This window comes from Lepisma saccharinum, chromosome 12 (genome assembly GCF_977018435.1).
Source record: "Lepisma saccharinum chromosome 12, izLepSacc3.1, whole genome shotgun sequence".
In the NCBI taxonomy this organism is placed as follows: Eukaryota; Metazoa; Arthropoda; class Insecta; order Zygentoma; family Lepismatidae; genus Lepisma; species Lepisma saccharinum.
The window spans coordinates 33041454-33059647 of NC_139240.1; the positions used below are offsets into that span (position 1 = coordinate 33041454).

At 40.3% G+C, this 18194-nt stretch overlaps 1 protein-coding gene across 1 annotated transcript in view; it reads left to right on the top strand.

The window, feature by feature from the left end:
• The window catches only part of Dscam3 (Down syndrome cell adhesion molecule 3), an 823298-nt gene that overhangs the window by 676528 nt on the left and 128576 nt on the right, over positions 1-18194 (top strand). The window contains exons 10-11 of the mRNA XM_083132903.1: positions 5383-5536; positions 17036-17187. Coding sequence (XP_082989029.1) covers positions 5383-5536; positions 17036-17187 — 306 coding nt within the window. The remainder of the gene's footprint in view (positions 1-5382; positions 5537-17035; positions 17188-18194) is intronic.

Consider the following 18194-nt stretch of genomic DNA (forward strand, 5'->3'; position numbering starts at 1 on the left):
ACGGGCATTTCTTTTGCACACGTTGTTTCCTTCAATTCTTAATTGTCGAGATACATTATATTTCTCACAGATCAATAGCACACAGATGAATCAACTCCTGGCTTTGAAAAGGTGCCTGAAACAAGGGTGACATCTACATAATAAGGAGTTTCAGCCCAGATACAATTACGTATATATTGTTATACTCAATGCGTAAATATCTGCATCGTGCTTGTTTCAACTAAATGTTTAGGGGGTATAATGACATGCAATTCCTTAGAGCTTGCCGTGCTTGTTGTTCACCATGGAAACGGACGTTGCTAGGGAACTTAAAGAAAGTTTATTCTCACCCCGAATGCTACTGTAAGGGAATTATGCTAGAGTTTTCGATTGATTGATTGATTGATTGATTGATTTGGTGTTTTAGGTCCACTTTGTGCACAGTATTAGAGTTTTCGAATTTTAAAATGTGAGCATCAGAATTCATTGCAGAGGAGAGATAGAAATTTGCGAAGAATGAAGGAAAACATTTCTTTATTTCAATTATGTTTAAAAATGTAAAACTGACTACAGAAGTAAAATGTTACTTTTCCAATTTAGTGTCGCTATTGAATTCGTTTACATAAAACATCTAACTAACTATCCTGAAACTGTTATTACTTACCCAGCTTATTATTAAGAAAGAAACCAATAATATTTTGATTATTTGTACATATTACAGCGCATACACACATAAATTTACGTTCAAAACTTTCCAAATAAGCGAACCACGTCGGCGAGCGCACGAGACGTGGCCACAGGCCACGTCGAAAGTGCGCGAGTTATAAAATATACAATTGGAAGGTCACGATGTATGCTAATGTTTAATGTATGAATTTTGAACAACATAGAGAAAAAGACAAAATAAGAAACATCAATCATTCCTTACAAATGTCGTCATGAACGTTGCATGTCGGCAGTTACTTCTCATCCACGCCCGAATGCTGCTGCCCACCTCCAACAGTTCGGTATGGTACATTATCATTTCCTAAAGCTTCCGCAAGCTCAGTGTGACATTCTCTCACATTCCTTCCAAGGAGAACTGCTGTTTTCACATAAGAACGATGTTCACGCCGGGTAACATTCATCCTGCACGACTGTTAAACACGCAGTGACTTCCCATTTCCCTCAGTTCAATGTCTTGGCAGCCACTGCCATCTAGTGGCGTCACAATACATTGCATGTGACGGGGACCCACTATATATTTTAAAATTTCTTGGCTGGTCCGCATTATCGTGGCAAAAATGGTTGCCAAGACGTTGCTGTAACACTCGTCTATAAAGAGTTGAAGTTTTGCACGGGTAAGAACGCAAGAACCACGAAAGAAGGAGTGTGAAGATGGAGCTCCATTTGTCATAGTTTTTCAGTTATTTATAATAAATTTTTGCCTCTCATAGATTAATCGCGTCAATGATAATGAATGATGAACTGGTGTAATTGAATCGGATACTTGTACCACAATGAAAAATACCTACGATTAAAGAAAAGGAAATGCAGAGAAATAGAACAATACAGATTAATAGAACCCACAGGAAAAGAGAGATGGTAGAGAAGTGCAGGAATGTGAAGGTGGGGAAGGAGAGAGATGTGAAGAAAGAGAAGTAGAGATATGTGAAGGAAGAGAAGTAAATATAGATATAGAGATAATGAGAAATAGCGATATGTGGTGAGAGATGGTGGATGTTTGTGAGTGTCCATTCATCAATTTCATCATATCATCACTCATCCCCATCTTCGCCAAAAGTGGCACGAAAGCAAAGTAAAATCAAGCAAATCAATCAAGACAGAGAGAAGTAGAAATATTTTGATGGTGAGTAAAAAGTTGGATGTGGAGATGGAATGACAAGAAGGAGATAGAGGAGATGAAATAGGGAGGTAGAGAGAAAGAGACATGGTAGAGATAAATTAATACATCGGTATATATGTGTAAGAGAGAGAGAGAGATATATATGAGAGAGAGAGAGGAGGAAGGATCAAAAGAGATATTATATCCTTCACCAACCTTTCCCTGTCTCCTCCGATTCAACTCCATGATTACAAATAAGTGACGTAGTAACCATCCAATGAAACGAATTAACACTACCTGACATGCATCACTTAGAAGGGAGGTTATCTAAGTGTCCCCCTCCGATTTCCATGAAACTTGGCAGGTGTATAGAGGAGCCCAAAGAAAGAAATGCGTATCTTTGTGTTTCAGCTAAAAAACTGTTTTAGGGCACAAACCCCCCTCCCCTCAAATGTCAAGATGAGGAGAAATTGAAGTGGGGATCTGACCCCGAAACCACGTAAATATTGCATAGGAAGAAACAAGGGGCATAGGGCCCCTCTATACACCTGCCAAATTTCATGGAAATCGGTGGGGTACACAGGGGTCAGATCCCCATGTAAATTTGTCATCATCTTGACATTTGTGGCGGGTTTTGCCCCCTAAAACAGTTTTTTAGCTAAAGCTAATTAACTCGTATTTCTTTCTTTGGTCCCCTCTATAGACCTGCCAAGTTTCATGGAAATCGGAGGGGGATACAGGGGTCAGACCCCCACTTCAATTTGTCCTCATCTTGACATTTGAGGGGGGTTTGCCCCCTAGAACAGTTTTTTAGCCGAAACAAAAAAACACGTATTTCTTCCTTTGGGCACCTGCCAAGTTTCATGGAAACCGGAGGGCGACACTTAGATAATCTCCCTTGTTAGAAGGATAATGAACAATTATCTACAAAACAGAAATACGAACTTATCAGGTATGTAACACGAGGCAGGAATACGAGCTTCCTGGAGTGCGTAGCGGTAACCCTGTCGCACTTTAATCATGAGGCTCCGAGTTCGATCTCCGAGTAAAAACCCATTTGAAACTATCTTGTGTAGGTTTGCCTCTAGCCTAGAAAGCTTCTGCATTTTTAATACTTGTTACTGTATACCGTAGTCATGGAGACAGGAAGATGATAAGGTGCTTGCGACCTGTGAGAGTTTTCCATGCGTGTAAACAAGCCTTCAAATCCTTGTGAATTGAATGGTGGCAAAGCTCTGTAAAGAGTTTCCCTACACAGAGCGGCCAAACAGAGATGAAAGGAAGGCGAGAGAAAAAACTAGGTGGAAGCAGCCGAAATCTCCATCCCAGGCAGAGATTTATCTCCCGGTCCTCTCCCAACCGGTGCTGCTCTCTGGCGTATCGACTTCCCGTCAAACCGCAACTTCTCTCCCGGTCACTAGGTGTAACGTGCCAATCCCCTTGTCCGTGTCGCCGAAACAGACGATCAACGGATTAAGCCGCGACGGTGGAACGTTCGCGATTATTTAGCTTCGCGTTTAATCTATTCGCAGTTTCTCCTTATCCTCATTTCGCGATTAGTCCATCGTCTCTTTTTGGTTGGCTTATATAGGGCGCAACATGTTTCCCCTTAGTTTGTAGACAGTCTCTTCAATAGACTTCCCTTTAAACTTTGAAAGAAGGACAAATTATTTCAGGTGCCTTTAATACACTTTGAATTTATAACATCCATCTAAGGTGCCGCCTCAGCGGTTGATCATACAACCCACACCCTGTCTCGGGAATCTGTGGAGCAAGGCCGCGGATAACGGTAGAGAAGGGCAGAGCCATGTTTTCACTTCCATGCACTCACTTCCCCTCTCAAGCGTTCATTGGCCGAGCGCCCTCTAGTCATTACTTGAGCAGAAACTTGTTTCGTTCGCTAGCTCCAAAGATACTCGAGACAGAGTGTAGTCTGTTTCTTTTCTCAAACTCTCTTTTCTGTCACTGAACGATTGCATGACATTGATAAAGAGGAACTCAGAAGGTAAACACGCCCTTCAAGAAACCATGACTCCAACCTTCCTACCTGCCCAGACAGCATGTTGATTTTTTCGAATATCATATCTTTCCTCTCTTTCTAAAATTCCTTTTCCTGGCATTCATTTCGATCTCAACGCCAGTGTTCCCGAATTCAAGTTCCAACCTAGTCGTGGGTGTTTCTTGTTAGTGCATCTTCATCACTTTCATCTAATCATCACTCTTCATCATCCCCACGATTAGCCAAAGTGAAATAAAATAGCAAATATATGGCCTCCTTGATTTCACGTCGCCTTGCAATCAATCGGTCCCGGTTTGATACCCGGTGGAGTCACGTAGTGGTTCGGATTCCACTTTAAACTGTAGGTCCATTCCCGATTAGTAGGGACATTGAATTTTCGCGATGCGCGAAATCGCAAAATGTGAAAAAATGGAATTTTGAACATTCTGCACGTAACTACACCCCCAATGATGAAATATGCATGAGTTTTATTCGCGAAGTAATGCGAAATGTGTGCTTTTCCACGAAATGAACGCTCTTTCGCGAAATAACCGTGAATTAAGTACAAAACATGCAAAAACCGGCAATCAAGGTTGTTCGCGCAAACTGTCGATTTGTAACGAAACGTTTGCCTAAAGTTTCCTACCACTTGCAGCTGAAGAACGTTTTATCTTCGATCACATCAGGAAGACGCTGAAAATTGGGATTTCCAATGCACATAATCTCAGTTCGAAAACTTCGCTCCCTGTCAAGATGCATTCCTTTCTTTCCCCGAATGTCTACTCAACTTCCAGTTTCATTGAACTTGCTAGCTGTAGCAGCGATAAGATTAGTCTGTTCCCGCATATCAAGGGAAACAATGGTATGATTTGTGTTCAGTCATGAATGGATTTTGTTTATCATCATGTGATTTTCAACATGTGTTTGTGTATGTGGAGTAGTGATTATTTTATTTGTTGCACAGCAAGGATATCCTTTAAATACATACAATGAATAAATCACTTGAGATATGCAATTTAGAAATGAAGTGATTTTGTGTTGATGTTTTCTTTTTGGTTGGACAGCTAAGTACTTGTGTATGTGTACAGTATATAAAAATGAAGTAGTTTATCAATTTATAGCTCTTTTGTATGTTGTTTCCTCTCATAATGAAAAAGTGTGTGCCAATTTTTTTTTCTAAAGCTGCTATATACCGCTGATCTAACATTTTATTTACCGCTCTTCTCAGTTTTTATTTACCATAAATTTGTCTCCCTACCGATTAGGCTACCTGTGCATAAAGTGGACTGAAGACAAATCTCCAATATCAAAAATGCAAATCATTCCTTCTTGCTTTTTCAATCCTTCCCCACTAATTTCGGCACTGGAGTTGGTTTCGATTTCGCCAACAAAATGCCATTTCGTGCAACGCTATAATAATATAAAAGGTTACACTTAATCAGCGTTAACCCTAGAATGGTATCTCACCTTAGTATTCCCATCAAGTTAATTGTTAATCACAGTATAAGAACAATAGAGTTCGATATCTAAGGTCGTTGTCTTTTCTGGAAGACGTTTTTATTTGCTTGCTCCTTTTCAGAAACCGCACCAGAACTGCAATACACATTCATCGAGCAGGCCCTTCGTCCGGGCCCTTCCGTGTCCCTTAAGTGCTCGGCTACTGGAAACCCGCCTCCGCACTTCCAGTGGACTTTGGATGGCTTGCCCCTGTCCACGGCTAACATGGGCCAAAGGTAAGTCTATTGTGTGGAATTATTACTTGAAAGCGTGTTACAGGTTTATAACAATGAGGAACTCCCAGTACAGGTAAAAAATATTATGTATATGGGACATTCCATGCCAAAGTGCGCCTGAAACTCATTTTTTAAAAATTAAATCCGATGTAATAAAAATGTAACGTGCTCCCCTTTGCTTTGCACCACGCCATGAGGTGTATAGTTAGGGTCCCACACTTTCTTGATCACGGCCGAAGGTGGCGTGATGTGATCAGCACCACGACCCTGGTCGCCTTTCCCTCCAGAGTTTCCTCCAGGTATACGACGCTGGGTGGGAGCCGGAGCCGGTTGAACAGGCGGAAAAAATTCCGATTCTCCCCCGCCGGGATCGAACCCGGTTCTCTCCCATGGTAGTCAGAAGCCCTAACGACTATTTTTAAAATTTGATTTTATCAACATGTATAATACAAAAACAGGTCTATTTACTTAAATAATTTCTGTTATAATTATTGTACTCGTATATAATTATTATAACATTTGTATATAGTCCCTATTTTCCCTACCTTACACAATATATTTGGCGTGAACATACATTTATACATTTAATATAGCTATACATCTTCATATTTTAAATACTTATTTAGATTTTTCCAAATATTTTGCCATCTGTTATTGAGAAAATGTTTTTCAATGCGGAGGGTCGGTATCTGCAACTGTTTGTGAAACAGCGTATATAAGTATTCTGTTTTAGCTATTGCTTACTAGATAAACTATACGAATTGTTTAATATTTGAACGCTTTACACTTATACGAGGCCAAACGTTTACTGTAACTAAAATTATTATGTGTCTATGAGGACTGAAATCCCTTTACCAAGGGGTCTGTCTATAACTGGACGTTTATTAATATTGTTTCTTTTCCCCCTTTAAATATAACAATATAATAACAAATCACAGGACAAGACAATGTTAGCAGACGACTACGTGGATCATAAGTCCACTTGCCAATTTTTTCCTACCATGCTATTTAGCCTTATAGTGTTTTATTCAGGGTACTTTTCATGTGTTACTGACTTTCTTGAGTGATAGACCTAATATCAGGGGTTATGTGTATCTGTTATATCATATGAGTCTTATTTCTTACTACAATCACTATATGTCCCTGAGGACTGAACTCCACTAATTGAAGCTTAAAGCTTAGGCACGTATAGTGACAATTCATAGGACAATATGAACCTTACAGAGGATTGTAGGAGGCATAGGAACACACGCCAGAGCCTTATTAGACTGCAAGAAGCACTTAGAGGGAGTACTACAAGAAAACGAAGTTCATTTTCTGAGTATTTTACTATAAGGTTACCAGTTGCACAACCAATATTTGCTATTTCAAGTAACTACATGTGCCACAAGCACTTACAGCCCAACACTAACTAGACTTCGATTTATACTATACCAGGTGCTAAATGTAGCAAGAACGCCCATTTTCTACATTTTTGAGAATCCAACTACTCTATGTGATCAAAAATATCCGGACACTCACTGGAATTAGGGCGTGAAGTTCGAAGCATCCTCCATCGGATGCACTGGTAATCAATACCGTGTGGGGCCACCCATGGCCTTGATGACAGCCTCCACTCTCGCAGGCATACTGGCAATCAGGTGGCGAAAGGTATCTTGGGGAATGGCGGCCCATTCTTCGCGGAGTGCCGAGATGAGAAGAGCAGTGGATGTTGGTCGGTATGGTCTGGCAAGAAGTCGGCGTTCCAAAACATCCCAGATATGTTCAATGGGATTCACATAGGGGCTTTGCGCAGGCCAGGCCATAAGTGGGACGTTGTTCTCTTGCTTGAAACCACTGTTCCACACGACCCTCAGTCTGAACGGGCGAATTGTCGTGTTGAAACACGCAATCATCATCCGCTAACTGTTCTTCGATGGTAGGCAGCATTAGCGTTTGTAAAATGTCAACGTAATGATGGCCGTGACAGTACCGTGCAAAGCAACGAGGGGACCAAGCTCCTTTCAGGAAAAGCATGCCCACACTGTCAACCCACCTCCACCGAATTTCACTATCGACACAACACAGGATGCTAAATGTCGTTCATGAGGCATTCGCTACATCCACACACGACCATCGGATCGCCACATGATATAACGCGATTAATCACTCCACATCACGGATTTCCACTGTTCTAACGACCAGTTGCGCCTCTCCTTACACAATGCGAGGCGGCGTTTCGTTGGGAGATGTGCTGCTTATGGGCAGTCGCTCGTCCATGGTAACCGAGTCGTCGTACCTGACGACGCACAGTCATGCTGCTAGGATTACATCCTGCCCTGGTTTGGAATTCCTGTGTGATGGTGGCGATCGCTGATTGCCTGTTCTCTCGTACTACCCTGCGATCTCTGTCTGCCAACATGGGCGCTCGGCCAGAATGATTTGCGGTTGTACACGTCCCATTACGTTTCCACTTTACTATCACATCGGCGACAGTGGACTTCGGGATGTTTAGGAGGGCGGATATCTCGCGCACTGACTTGTTACTCCTGTGGCACCCAATAACTTCACCACGTTCGAAGTCTGTAATTTCCTTCCACCGACCCATTCTGCTGTCTCGTGCATTATGCTGCCTGTAGTCGTCCCGTGCTTGCCTCACCTCGCTGTAGATGGCAACACAGAGTGGCCTACTATGCGCAACACACATTTTGACTGGTGTCCGGATATTTTTGATCACATAGACTATATCAGGATTTTTTTCTATGTAAGTATATTTTTATTGATTACTAACTATAACAGAGCAAACAGGAAGACGGCAAAATTCACTAAACATAGTACCATAGTGTAGGTGATTGCATGAAAAGTACACATTATAACAAACACAAGACTTCGGTTTTTTTGCTTTTGTGACTAATCGCGACGGTGAGGATGGGCGAAAGGACAAAAATCTTATGGACTGGACATATTTTACCACTATGTAGAAACGCTAGAATACTGTTAGCTTTCAAAATTGAGGTTATACTGTACTGTTTGTTAAATATTTTGTTTTTGGTAAGCTTATCAATTTGCGCTTATATCCATTTCAGGACAAATATTGCTAAAACTCTCAGATTTACTGTGTACGCACCAACTACTAGCTAATTTTAATAACATTTTCTTTGACTATAGCACAAGTACCAAAGAAATAGCTTTATTTTTTATGACTTGACTAAGGTACTAGGAATTAATTAACAAAGTTAGGTAAAAACAGTATTTTTAAAAATATATATTGTTACTGCTTTCAAATTTTATGTTTTTATGTTATTTAGTCAGTTCTTAAACTCTATATATGATTAATAATTAATTGAATTAGTAATATCTGACATCCTTTTGATAACGAATAAAACGAAGACCTTTCAATATTTATTACTACCTTATGGTTATTTTAAAGAACCTTCGTAACCATACATACACGTAAATGGAAAGTCGCACATACAAACTTCCTGCAAAAACAATATGTCTATGGAGTATACCCTTACAAATTCTTCTAACATTTTATATTTTTCTGGCGAAAATATTCCATTAATGTTAATAGTACATATTCTAGTGGTAATAAATGAATAATGTACCACACACTGAATATTACTTTCCGATCTTCCCTCACATACTTGCAAAGAATTACAAATAACAAATTAAATAACAAATGACATTTCACTCTATTAGGTTTTACTTTTCCTCTTCTTAACTCTGTTCATAACTTCAACCTCTCTCATTGATCTCCTCTTCGCAACTGTGTTCTCGCTACCTTTGGAAATATTTTTCGTCCGCTTTCTTTCCACCGATCTGCTGAAATTTTCTCCACTTTAACACTCAGGTTGCACTTTCCTCACTTTCTTCTTCTGTATTCAAGTGGCTGTCCAGCTCACAGTCTTTCGTTGATCACTGATCCTCTTTTGTGGTACGTTGTCCCTTGCTGCTGGGATGGTAGGAAGTTCAACTAAGTTCCCTTCGCCCTTCAGCCAGACATCCTGCATTTCTTCACTTCCTTTTCCCTCTTGTTTGTCTAGGTGGGAAGTTCCTGGCTGTCTTTTGTCCATCGATAGTATTTGCTGGTTGTTCACTTCCATTGTGGTCTCAATAGTTACCGGGCGGGTGTCACTTGGAACATTCTTTATCCCCTTAACCTTTTCTTTGTTCATGTGTCACCTTTTGTAGACCTTCCGACTTGTTTTGATTATTATCTGGTTGGAACAAACCCCCCTATTCTACTATTAGTATTATAGCACTATAATTTCTCTCTCGGTTTCTGCTCACACGAAGCGTTGCCATCTGTCGACTTTCGCAATACCAGCTGTCGTGACCTTCCTTACCACACGCCATGCATGTTCTCGGCTGTCCTTCGTACATCACATGGCACTGATGAGATTTTACTGTAATGAAAGACAGGATCGTTACTGTTAGTTCCATTTTCACTATTCTCACCCCGTTGTAAACTCGATGTTTCTTTGTCTATACATTCCATATTCTCAAATTCCGTCATTTTTCTTTCACACGGTCATCATCTAATTCTAGTGATAAGTTGAACATTCTTAACGCTCTTATTTCCCTCCCTACATCACTCAAAAGCACTCTTACACATTGACCATTAGTTTGTTTCCGGACCACATATCTCTAATATTCGCTTCATTATTGCTTCTCTGATACATTTTAGGAAGACATATTGAAAATGCGTAGGTATTTGTATTCCCGAAACTTCATCTACATGGAGCTGAAATTGTTCATGTATAAAGTCATGAATTTATCTCGACGATGGCCTCTGTGCATCGAACGGAAAACGTATCTGGGTGGTATTTTGTCTAATGATATTCATCTTTTTACTGTTCTAAAGTACTGTTCCAATTCTACTTACTCACCAGCTAAGTGCACGAAACGCCACAAGCAACATGAACACACCGCTCTCGCCCCTTGTTTCCTGAAGGCAACTTTTCACTGACCTTCACGGAGCAACTTGTCTTCGCGTCAGCACTCTCTGAGGGTTTCCACAGAACTTCCTAACGCCTGAGCTACCGTGGCTAATTAAATGCAATGCAGTAACTTTATTCTATCTTGTGAGTGAACAATCTAGACTCGTCATTTGGATACAAATTCAAATATTTACATAATTAAGTTAGAAGGTAGAAGGTATTTTATATATTGTTCGTTTATTTTTAACTTCGTGATTTACTTTTATTTTCTATTATGTTCCACCAGTGACACCAAAAGAAAATTAATTTCTCCTTTCACTGTTACATTTTCCCCTCAACTCCACTAGAATATTCCAAGGTAAATTACTTTCTCTATTCGTCTTAAATCAATTATTATGCATCATTTGATCATTCACAGATTTTAAAGTAAATTTCTTATTAAGTAAAGATGCAGTGCTTCGTCTGTCCCACCCTTGACACAAAATTGTTCACTTATAGCTCTAAATCTGGGAAAGTATTTTAAGGGTAGTTATGTTTAATTAACAGTTTTAAGTTTCATATTTCATTGCACCGAAAGTGTAATAGAAATGTTGCTTAACTGTCAGTAGAATAGATACTTTAATAAAAAAAATGTAGTCCGCTTATTCCATCCGTGACAGTGGACTGCCCCATATGTAGAACATAAAGTGAAAACTAAAATTGGTAAACGCTGTAAGTGCCACAATAATTTAAACACCGTTTTCTACGTTAAACTGTGAAATGTGCCATGCTTTATAATGTGGTAAACGTGAAGTGTGGCTGGTAGCCTTCTAAGTAGTTCAAAGGGCGTGTAAAGAGGTCACTAGTGTGCACGTTCTTACGGGCTGGTGTGCGGAACGATGCGATTTCCCAACGCTTTTGCTTTTGGCACTTACAACGTTTACCACTTTTAGTCTTCAAGTCTCACCATAAGAATAACGTTAATCTTACAGGTTTTCTCCCTGATATCCTGAGCTACACTTTCCCTGCGTGGGTGTGGGTTCAACTCCCAGCTCTGCCGTAATATTAGATGTAGGCGAGCCCGTACAAAAAGCAGATAGACGGTTAGAAATTAAATGTGGATAAAATAAGGGGAAATACAAGAGAATATACGATGAAAACCTTACCTTATCATCTCTACAGATCAATGTGAGCTTTGGCCTCCTCCATCAACATCCTCCACGCACCTTTATTCCTCACCAAATCTGTCCATCTTGTTATTTCCATTGTTCAGAGATCAGATCTCACATCTCATTTTGGGACGTCTTCTTGTTTAGTCGATCTTCTCAATGTATTACTTTGTGCGGTAATCTCCATTTATCATTCTCTCTACATGGTCGTCCAACTGATTCTCTTCACCTTAACAAGCCTTCCATTGTCTTGTTCTATATTTTAATTTATTTCTTCATTAGTTCACATCTCATTAGCATTTCTGGAACCGTATATCTTCTTTATTATTGCTTTTCCAAACCACAAAAGAGATTCTTCGTCTTCCTTGACCACACCTTCACCCATATATTTTCACTGATCTTATCGGTGTTTTCCATAATATTAATATTAACCCGTGGTACAACACTCTCTGAAGGCTGGCTGCCGACCTCATCCCACATGACCCAGCAGAGGTGGATGATCATCCAGTCAGTTGCGGGGTAACGTGTGGTCACCACGACGAACACCCAGTCGTTGTTGTAGATTCTCACGGCCGGGTTACGCTACTTATCCGTAGCTTCTAAATTTCCTCACGATGGTGGGTGACCACCGGTCCCATACACAGGCCGAAATCTCAGGAGGAAATATTACGCTTCCCCCGGGAGTCTCCAACCTGCGAGTGTGCCGTAGCCGTAGCCCAAAGCACGACGCCTTAGACCGCACGGGCACGGTACGGGACCGGTTTTTCATTTAGTATGACTCGAGGTGAAGATAATTTGTTATCTACTTTATCCGCGAGAGTTCAATAACAGATCTTGACTCTCTTATATACTCCCACGATAATAAATATCTCTAAAAATTTAAAGAAATGCATTTATATGTATTTAATTTATTTTATATTTAAAAGCAACATAAAGCTTTGAGGGGTACGGTACAAAATTTTATTTTGTAAGATATACTAGTGACATCTTTGGACAACTTTTTCGTATGACATTTGCTTAGGTTAGAACCTGAGTGCCTTTTCTTCGGAAAAATGAAACGTAGAAATTAAAAATTATCTGCTGATAGGGCATGATCTTAAAAGATTCAAAGAAAACTGAAGAGAAGAGTTTTTAAAAGTTTGTCGGGCATCTCGTTTACTGGAGAGGCCAGTAGATTCTATCAGTTCAGTTTCCATTCAAACACATCTCGATGGAGATCGTTCGAGAGCTTCTGAAGATTCTAATTCAGTCTCTTTTCTCCTCTCTTTTCCTCTCCTTGCTTCTGTACTTCCTTCCCTCGGAAAACGATGCGGCTTAATTGAAAAGGGAACTGAGATTACATCCTCGTGACGTCATCAGGGGAGGATTTTGGGGGGAGAGGTTTCGCGGGCTTCCGATGATAAGATCTTGCAGAGTTGAATAGGAAGCTGGGGAAATTCCCTGCAGGTGGCGGCTCCACACAATACAGCATCTCTCTCATCTCCTCTTGCTGGCTGGACCAGAGAGGGCGTTGGTTTGCCTAGAGGCGAAAGCATGATGAAAGGGAGGTCTTCAGAACGGCCCACTCGGAATGTGGTGCTTGGGTTTTAAGACAACCATGATACGGATTAGGGTGAAAGGTAATAATTGCGAAACGCGTGAAAGCGAAGGGAATCATTACGAAAGAAGTCAAGTTCAAGAGAATAATTGCAAAATGGGTCAAAGTTGAAGGGAATGCGTGCGAAATGGGTCCAACTTGAAGAGAGTAATTGCGAAATAGGTCAAACTTGAAGGGAATAATTACGAAGCGAATCAAACACGAAGGGAATAATTGCAAAACGGGTCAAACACGAAGGGAATATTTGCGAAACTGGTAAAACAGGACGGGAATAATTGCGAAACGGCTGAAACTCAAAGGGAATCATTGCGAAACGGGACAAATGCGAAGGGAATAATTGAGACACGGGTCAAACACGACGGGAATCATTGCGAAGTTGGTCAAATTGGGAGGGAATCTTTGTGAAACGGGTCAAGCGCGAGAATAATGATCGCGAAGGGAATAATCGTGAAACGGATCAAACACGAAAAGAATAATCGTGTAAGGGAATGTTTGTGAAACGGGTCAAGCAGGAAGTAAATAATCGTGAAACAAATTTAGTGCGAGAAGAAGAATTGCGAAGGAAACAATCTTAAGCGAATCAAGCACGGAAGGAAGAAGAGCAAAACAGATCAAACTCGAATGGAATATTTAGGAAGCGGATCAAAACACGAAGGGAATGACTGCCAAAACTATCTAATCGCGAAGACAATAATGTCGAAACGGGTCAATTACGAATCGAAGAGAAAAATTGGAGAACTGACCAGTCAGGAGAGAAATTATTCCCTTTGCGCGAAATTGGTCAAGCGCGAGGAGAATAATCATGAAGCGAAACAAGAGAGAGAATAACAATCGCGAAATGGAACAAGCATGAAATGAGTAATCGCGAAACGGAAGAAGCAAGGAGGAAATAATCGTGAAGAAGTTTTTCCCAAGAATCCACTCAAGGTAAAAATACGTGTAGATTTTAAGACTTATATGAAATCAAAATGACGATAGCTGCAGTAAAGTAAATGATAAAATTCATCTCGTGAAAGGAATTCATTACGAAATGAGCATAAGAGTCGCAAAAAAATATAAAACTTTCTCCTTGCCACACTTCTTCCCGCTTCCTTATCAAATTACGACGGTTGTCGTCCTTGGAAAACAAGACAACCCTCACAATAACCGCGTCGGAAATCCAACTACCCAAGAAATTTTCCTTTGATCCAGGGTATCATGTGATTGCTCGAATACCCGCGACCTATTCAATCCAATTTACGTCTACGTCACGTCACAGGCTACAGCGTGGCTCAGCCAGGATCAAGTATCACATTAGAAGAAGAAGAAGACGCGTCAAATTTGATAAAACGCGCAAGACGCTTCGTCTACAATAAAGGACCGGGTTCCCTTAATCTAAGTTGACTTCTAACCTTTAATAATCATCAGATCAAAAGAAATTCCTGGTTTCTTGAAATAGAGACGACGCCTGTTCGTAATAATTAATGTAATTTGTTCCCGGTAGATGGTAGAAGCATCGTGAAATTTTGAATTTGATCAGTATGAAGGTTGGAACGGCGTTAATGTTGATGAATCATAGTTACAATCGTGAACTAAATATAGTTTGTATTTACTAGTCTAGTATCGGATCCTATATGATAATTTAGGAACTTTACTTGTCAAAAATGATAAACAACTGCAGGTATACTTGACATAAATGTGTTTAAAATGCAATCACGCTCACCTGGACTTCAGTAGAACTTTATCTCAAAAAAAGCATGAATCAGTGATCGGTTAGTTCGTATGAACTTTTCAGCCTGATCATTACCTGTGCGTAATTAGAGATCGGTTAGTTCATGGAACTCTCCAACCTAATTATTGCCTATTTTTGTGGGAGTAGGAAAAGGTTTATTATCCATTTTGCCTTGACTCATCTCACTCAACAGGTCGCTAGGTGCCGTTGCTTATCGCGAGTTGATAGCTTCCTGGAGATGAGGCCTTGCTCGAAAAAGATTTATTATCCCTGGACATCAGTAGCATTTATATGTTCCATGTCGATTATTAGTTGATTCTGTATGACAACTGCCAAAGCTGGTCTGGTGCCGCGGACACCCAGCTTGCAACAAGTGTCGAAACTAAATGCTAAAGCTCTAAACCTAGCTCACCTAACCTAACCACGTATGTATCATAAGACCTAACCGGAATTTAGGTCAGGAATTGTTAGGTTGGGGGGCCCCTCGACACCCCTTTCCATATTCGATTATGTGTACGTAAAACAATAAACGTATGTGTATGGAAAGCAATAAACGCAGTAATATGTCCAGCAGCGCAGAGAAGAGAAGAAAGGACAACATAAAAATTGTACGGTAAAAGATTTTGTTATTCATTTATGTTGGCTAACATGCAGCAGTTTTCGGAAAATATCACACACTAGACAATTTATTTCTAACCGTGAGATTTCATTCCCTAGATCTATGGTGTGGACCTACTACGCACAAATGAGTTAAGAGGAGAAACGGGTTTTACACAGTGGAGCAAGGACCAAAAAGAAACGAAATTACTATTTACTTTAATGGCCATCAAACCTATTTTGTTTACCTAGGCACCACTGCATACGCAACCCAAAGCATGACGAACATCCGATAGCAAAAGCAGAGCAATTAAAGAAATATGAAACAGATGTTGCTTCTTCATTCACAGCTGAATTGTCTCTTTAAACATATCTCAAAAGTGACTTATCGAAAGTTTCATCTGCTCAAGATTTGGAAACTTCTGTATGAGAACTACAATACACTTCTACCAAACTTCCCAGAGGTATGCTGACCTCAGTGGCGAAGTGGTTAGCACAGCGTCCTGCGACACCAGGGGTACCGGATTCGAATCCCGACCTATTCATGCTCCTTTATCAGTTTCATCCTATCGTCAGTCCTGTTTATTTTCGCGATTAGCCAAAAGTGGCGAACATCAAATCTTTCCAGAGGTATGATATACACGCACTGAAGAAATTACACAGCAGCAAAAGCATTGGCATTTCCCTTCACAGGTAAATATATTTTATATAGAGGGAGTTTTTTGTAAAATTTTGCTGGAGGGCCCAAAATTTGTAGATCCGGCACTGGCTCTCAGCATTTAGTATTGCCGTTTATTGCAAGCTGTACAGCTGTACAGCACATGAGATCGACAATTGGCATCCCTAAACACAGCCACAATTGTAGCTTGTTAAAGGGTACCAGCTAAATGTCTCGTAGCACTTGTGTCAGCTCGATATTAACAGCCCTTCTAAGGGCCACAACACAATCTATAAGTTTGCCATCTAGTCCTTTTCTCCATCATAGCCAGCTGTTTATTTCCTCAGAATGATTCCATCTTTCCTCGTAAGTGTATTACGGCCATAAGGAATAGAAGTAGTGTTGCATTAATTACAAAATGGTGCTCTTGGACTATAAAACCATGCCAGTCTTATTCAAGTAACATGAGGTGAGGAGAATAGAAGCTAAATGGAAACATCTTACTACCGGATCTTATCAAAGGGATACTCTTGCCTAAACATATGCTGGAGCCGACCCGTACCTTTGGACTGAGGGAGATTATTCCCAACACCTGCGTAAGCAATGTCTTGGACACTATTTCAATATAAACAAAACTATGATTTCTTGATCTTTTTTTGGTATAGTTTTGATAGAGCAACTGTGGGTATAGTTTTATTTTGGCCACCCTGTATATCGAATTGTTTGTACTATTAGTAGTAGTATCAATGGTCTAGTGTTCGACTCATGCTTTTGCGTGCTAAGGTACCTCAATACGATGAAGAAATTCTCAAGCAAAAATTATATATTTGTTTATATATTAAAACATGCCATTATATGTTTTGCAGGTACGCCATTGGCCAATACGTAGACCTCACTGGTGACGTCATAAGTCACGTGAACATCACCAACGTGCAAGTTGAGGACGGAGGCCTCTACAAATGTGCAGCAGTCAACACCATGGGGCGTGTCGTGCATGCTGCAAGACTGAACGTGTACGGTAAGCATGTTTCTTTATTTTCCTAGCATTATTATTTTAGTAAAGACAGGAGGCAATTTTAATCGCCAGAAGAGAATTGGCTCGAGAAAAATGCTAGAGTGATCAGGTGATGAATCTTGAATAACAGAAAACCAAAAATAACGTGATAGAGCATGTGAAGATGACCTGGTACTGCAAGTTTGATGAAAAGTGATTTGATGCTTGGAATGTGTAGCGATGTAAGAACCTTCAACTTAATACGAAAGTCGATAATAGGTTCTGATTATATTTAGGCCAAAAGTAAGACTTCAGTGAAAATCCTTTTTTTAAATTCGTATTAGTAGCGACGAATTACGAGACTGTCACACATTCTGGACTAAGAGAATTCTTGAAAGGTTTACAAGTGTGTTTCACCTACGTCACAAACTGTTGCATTGTGGCTTCGAGCAGCAATGATGGAGGCAAGTTCTTGTAAACATACGGAATTCAAGCGCGCGGGAGGGAGATTTCAGCCTTGTTTACGATGATACATTGTGCAGTATTCTGTTGTTCAAACAGAAGCTCACGTTATTTCACGACAATTCCTTGCACACGAGAAACAAAATTGGCCGCGATGGCTGATGTGCAAATTCTGATGTCACATGAAACCAGCTACACATTATTGCAGCTAAAATCATTCGTTGACGAAGGCAGTAACAGTAGCTGTCTAACTTTTGTTACCTTTTTCCAGTACGCACTTGTACGTTACAATAAGTTGCATCAAAGTGACAGTAATCGTTTGCAGAAAGTTATGTTACATATAAGGGCCTCCTCGATGACGTTGTGGTAACGTCCTCACCTTGCAATCAAGGGATCCCGGGTTCCATATACGGTCGAGGCACATAGTAGTTCGGATCTCACTTTAAACTAATGGTGAAGTCCCGATTAGTTTTTCTTTGCATGAAGTGGACTTAAAACAAAAGCAAACAAACCATGTTACATATCTCTCCCCCATCTTCTAAACTCGAGATAATGTTGCAGACGGAAGG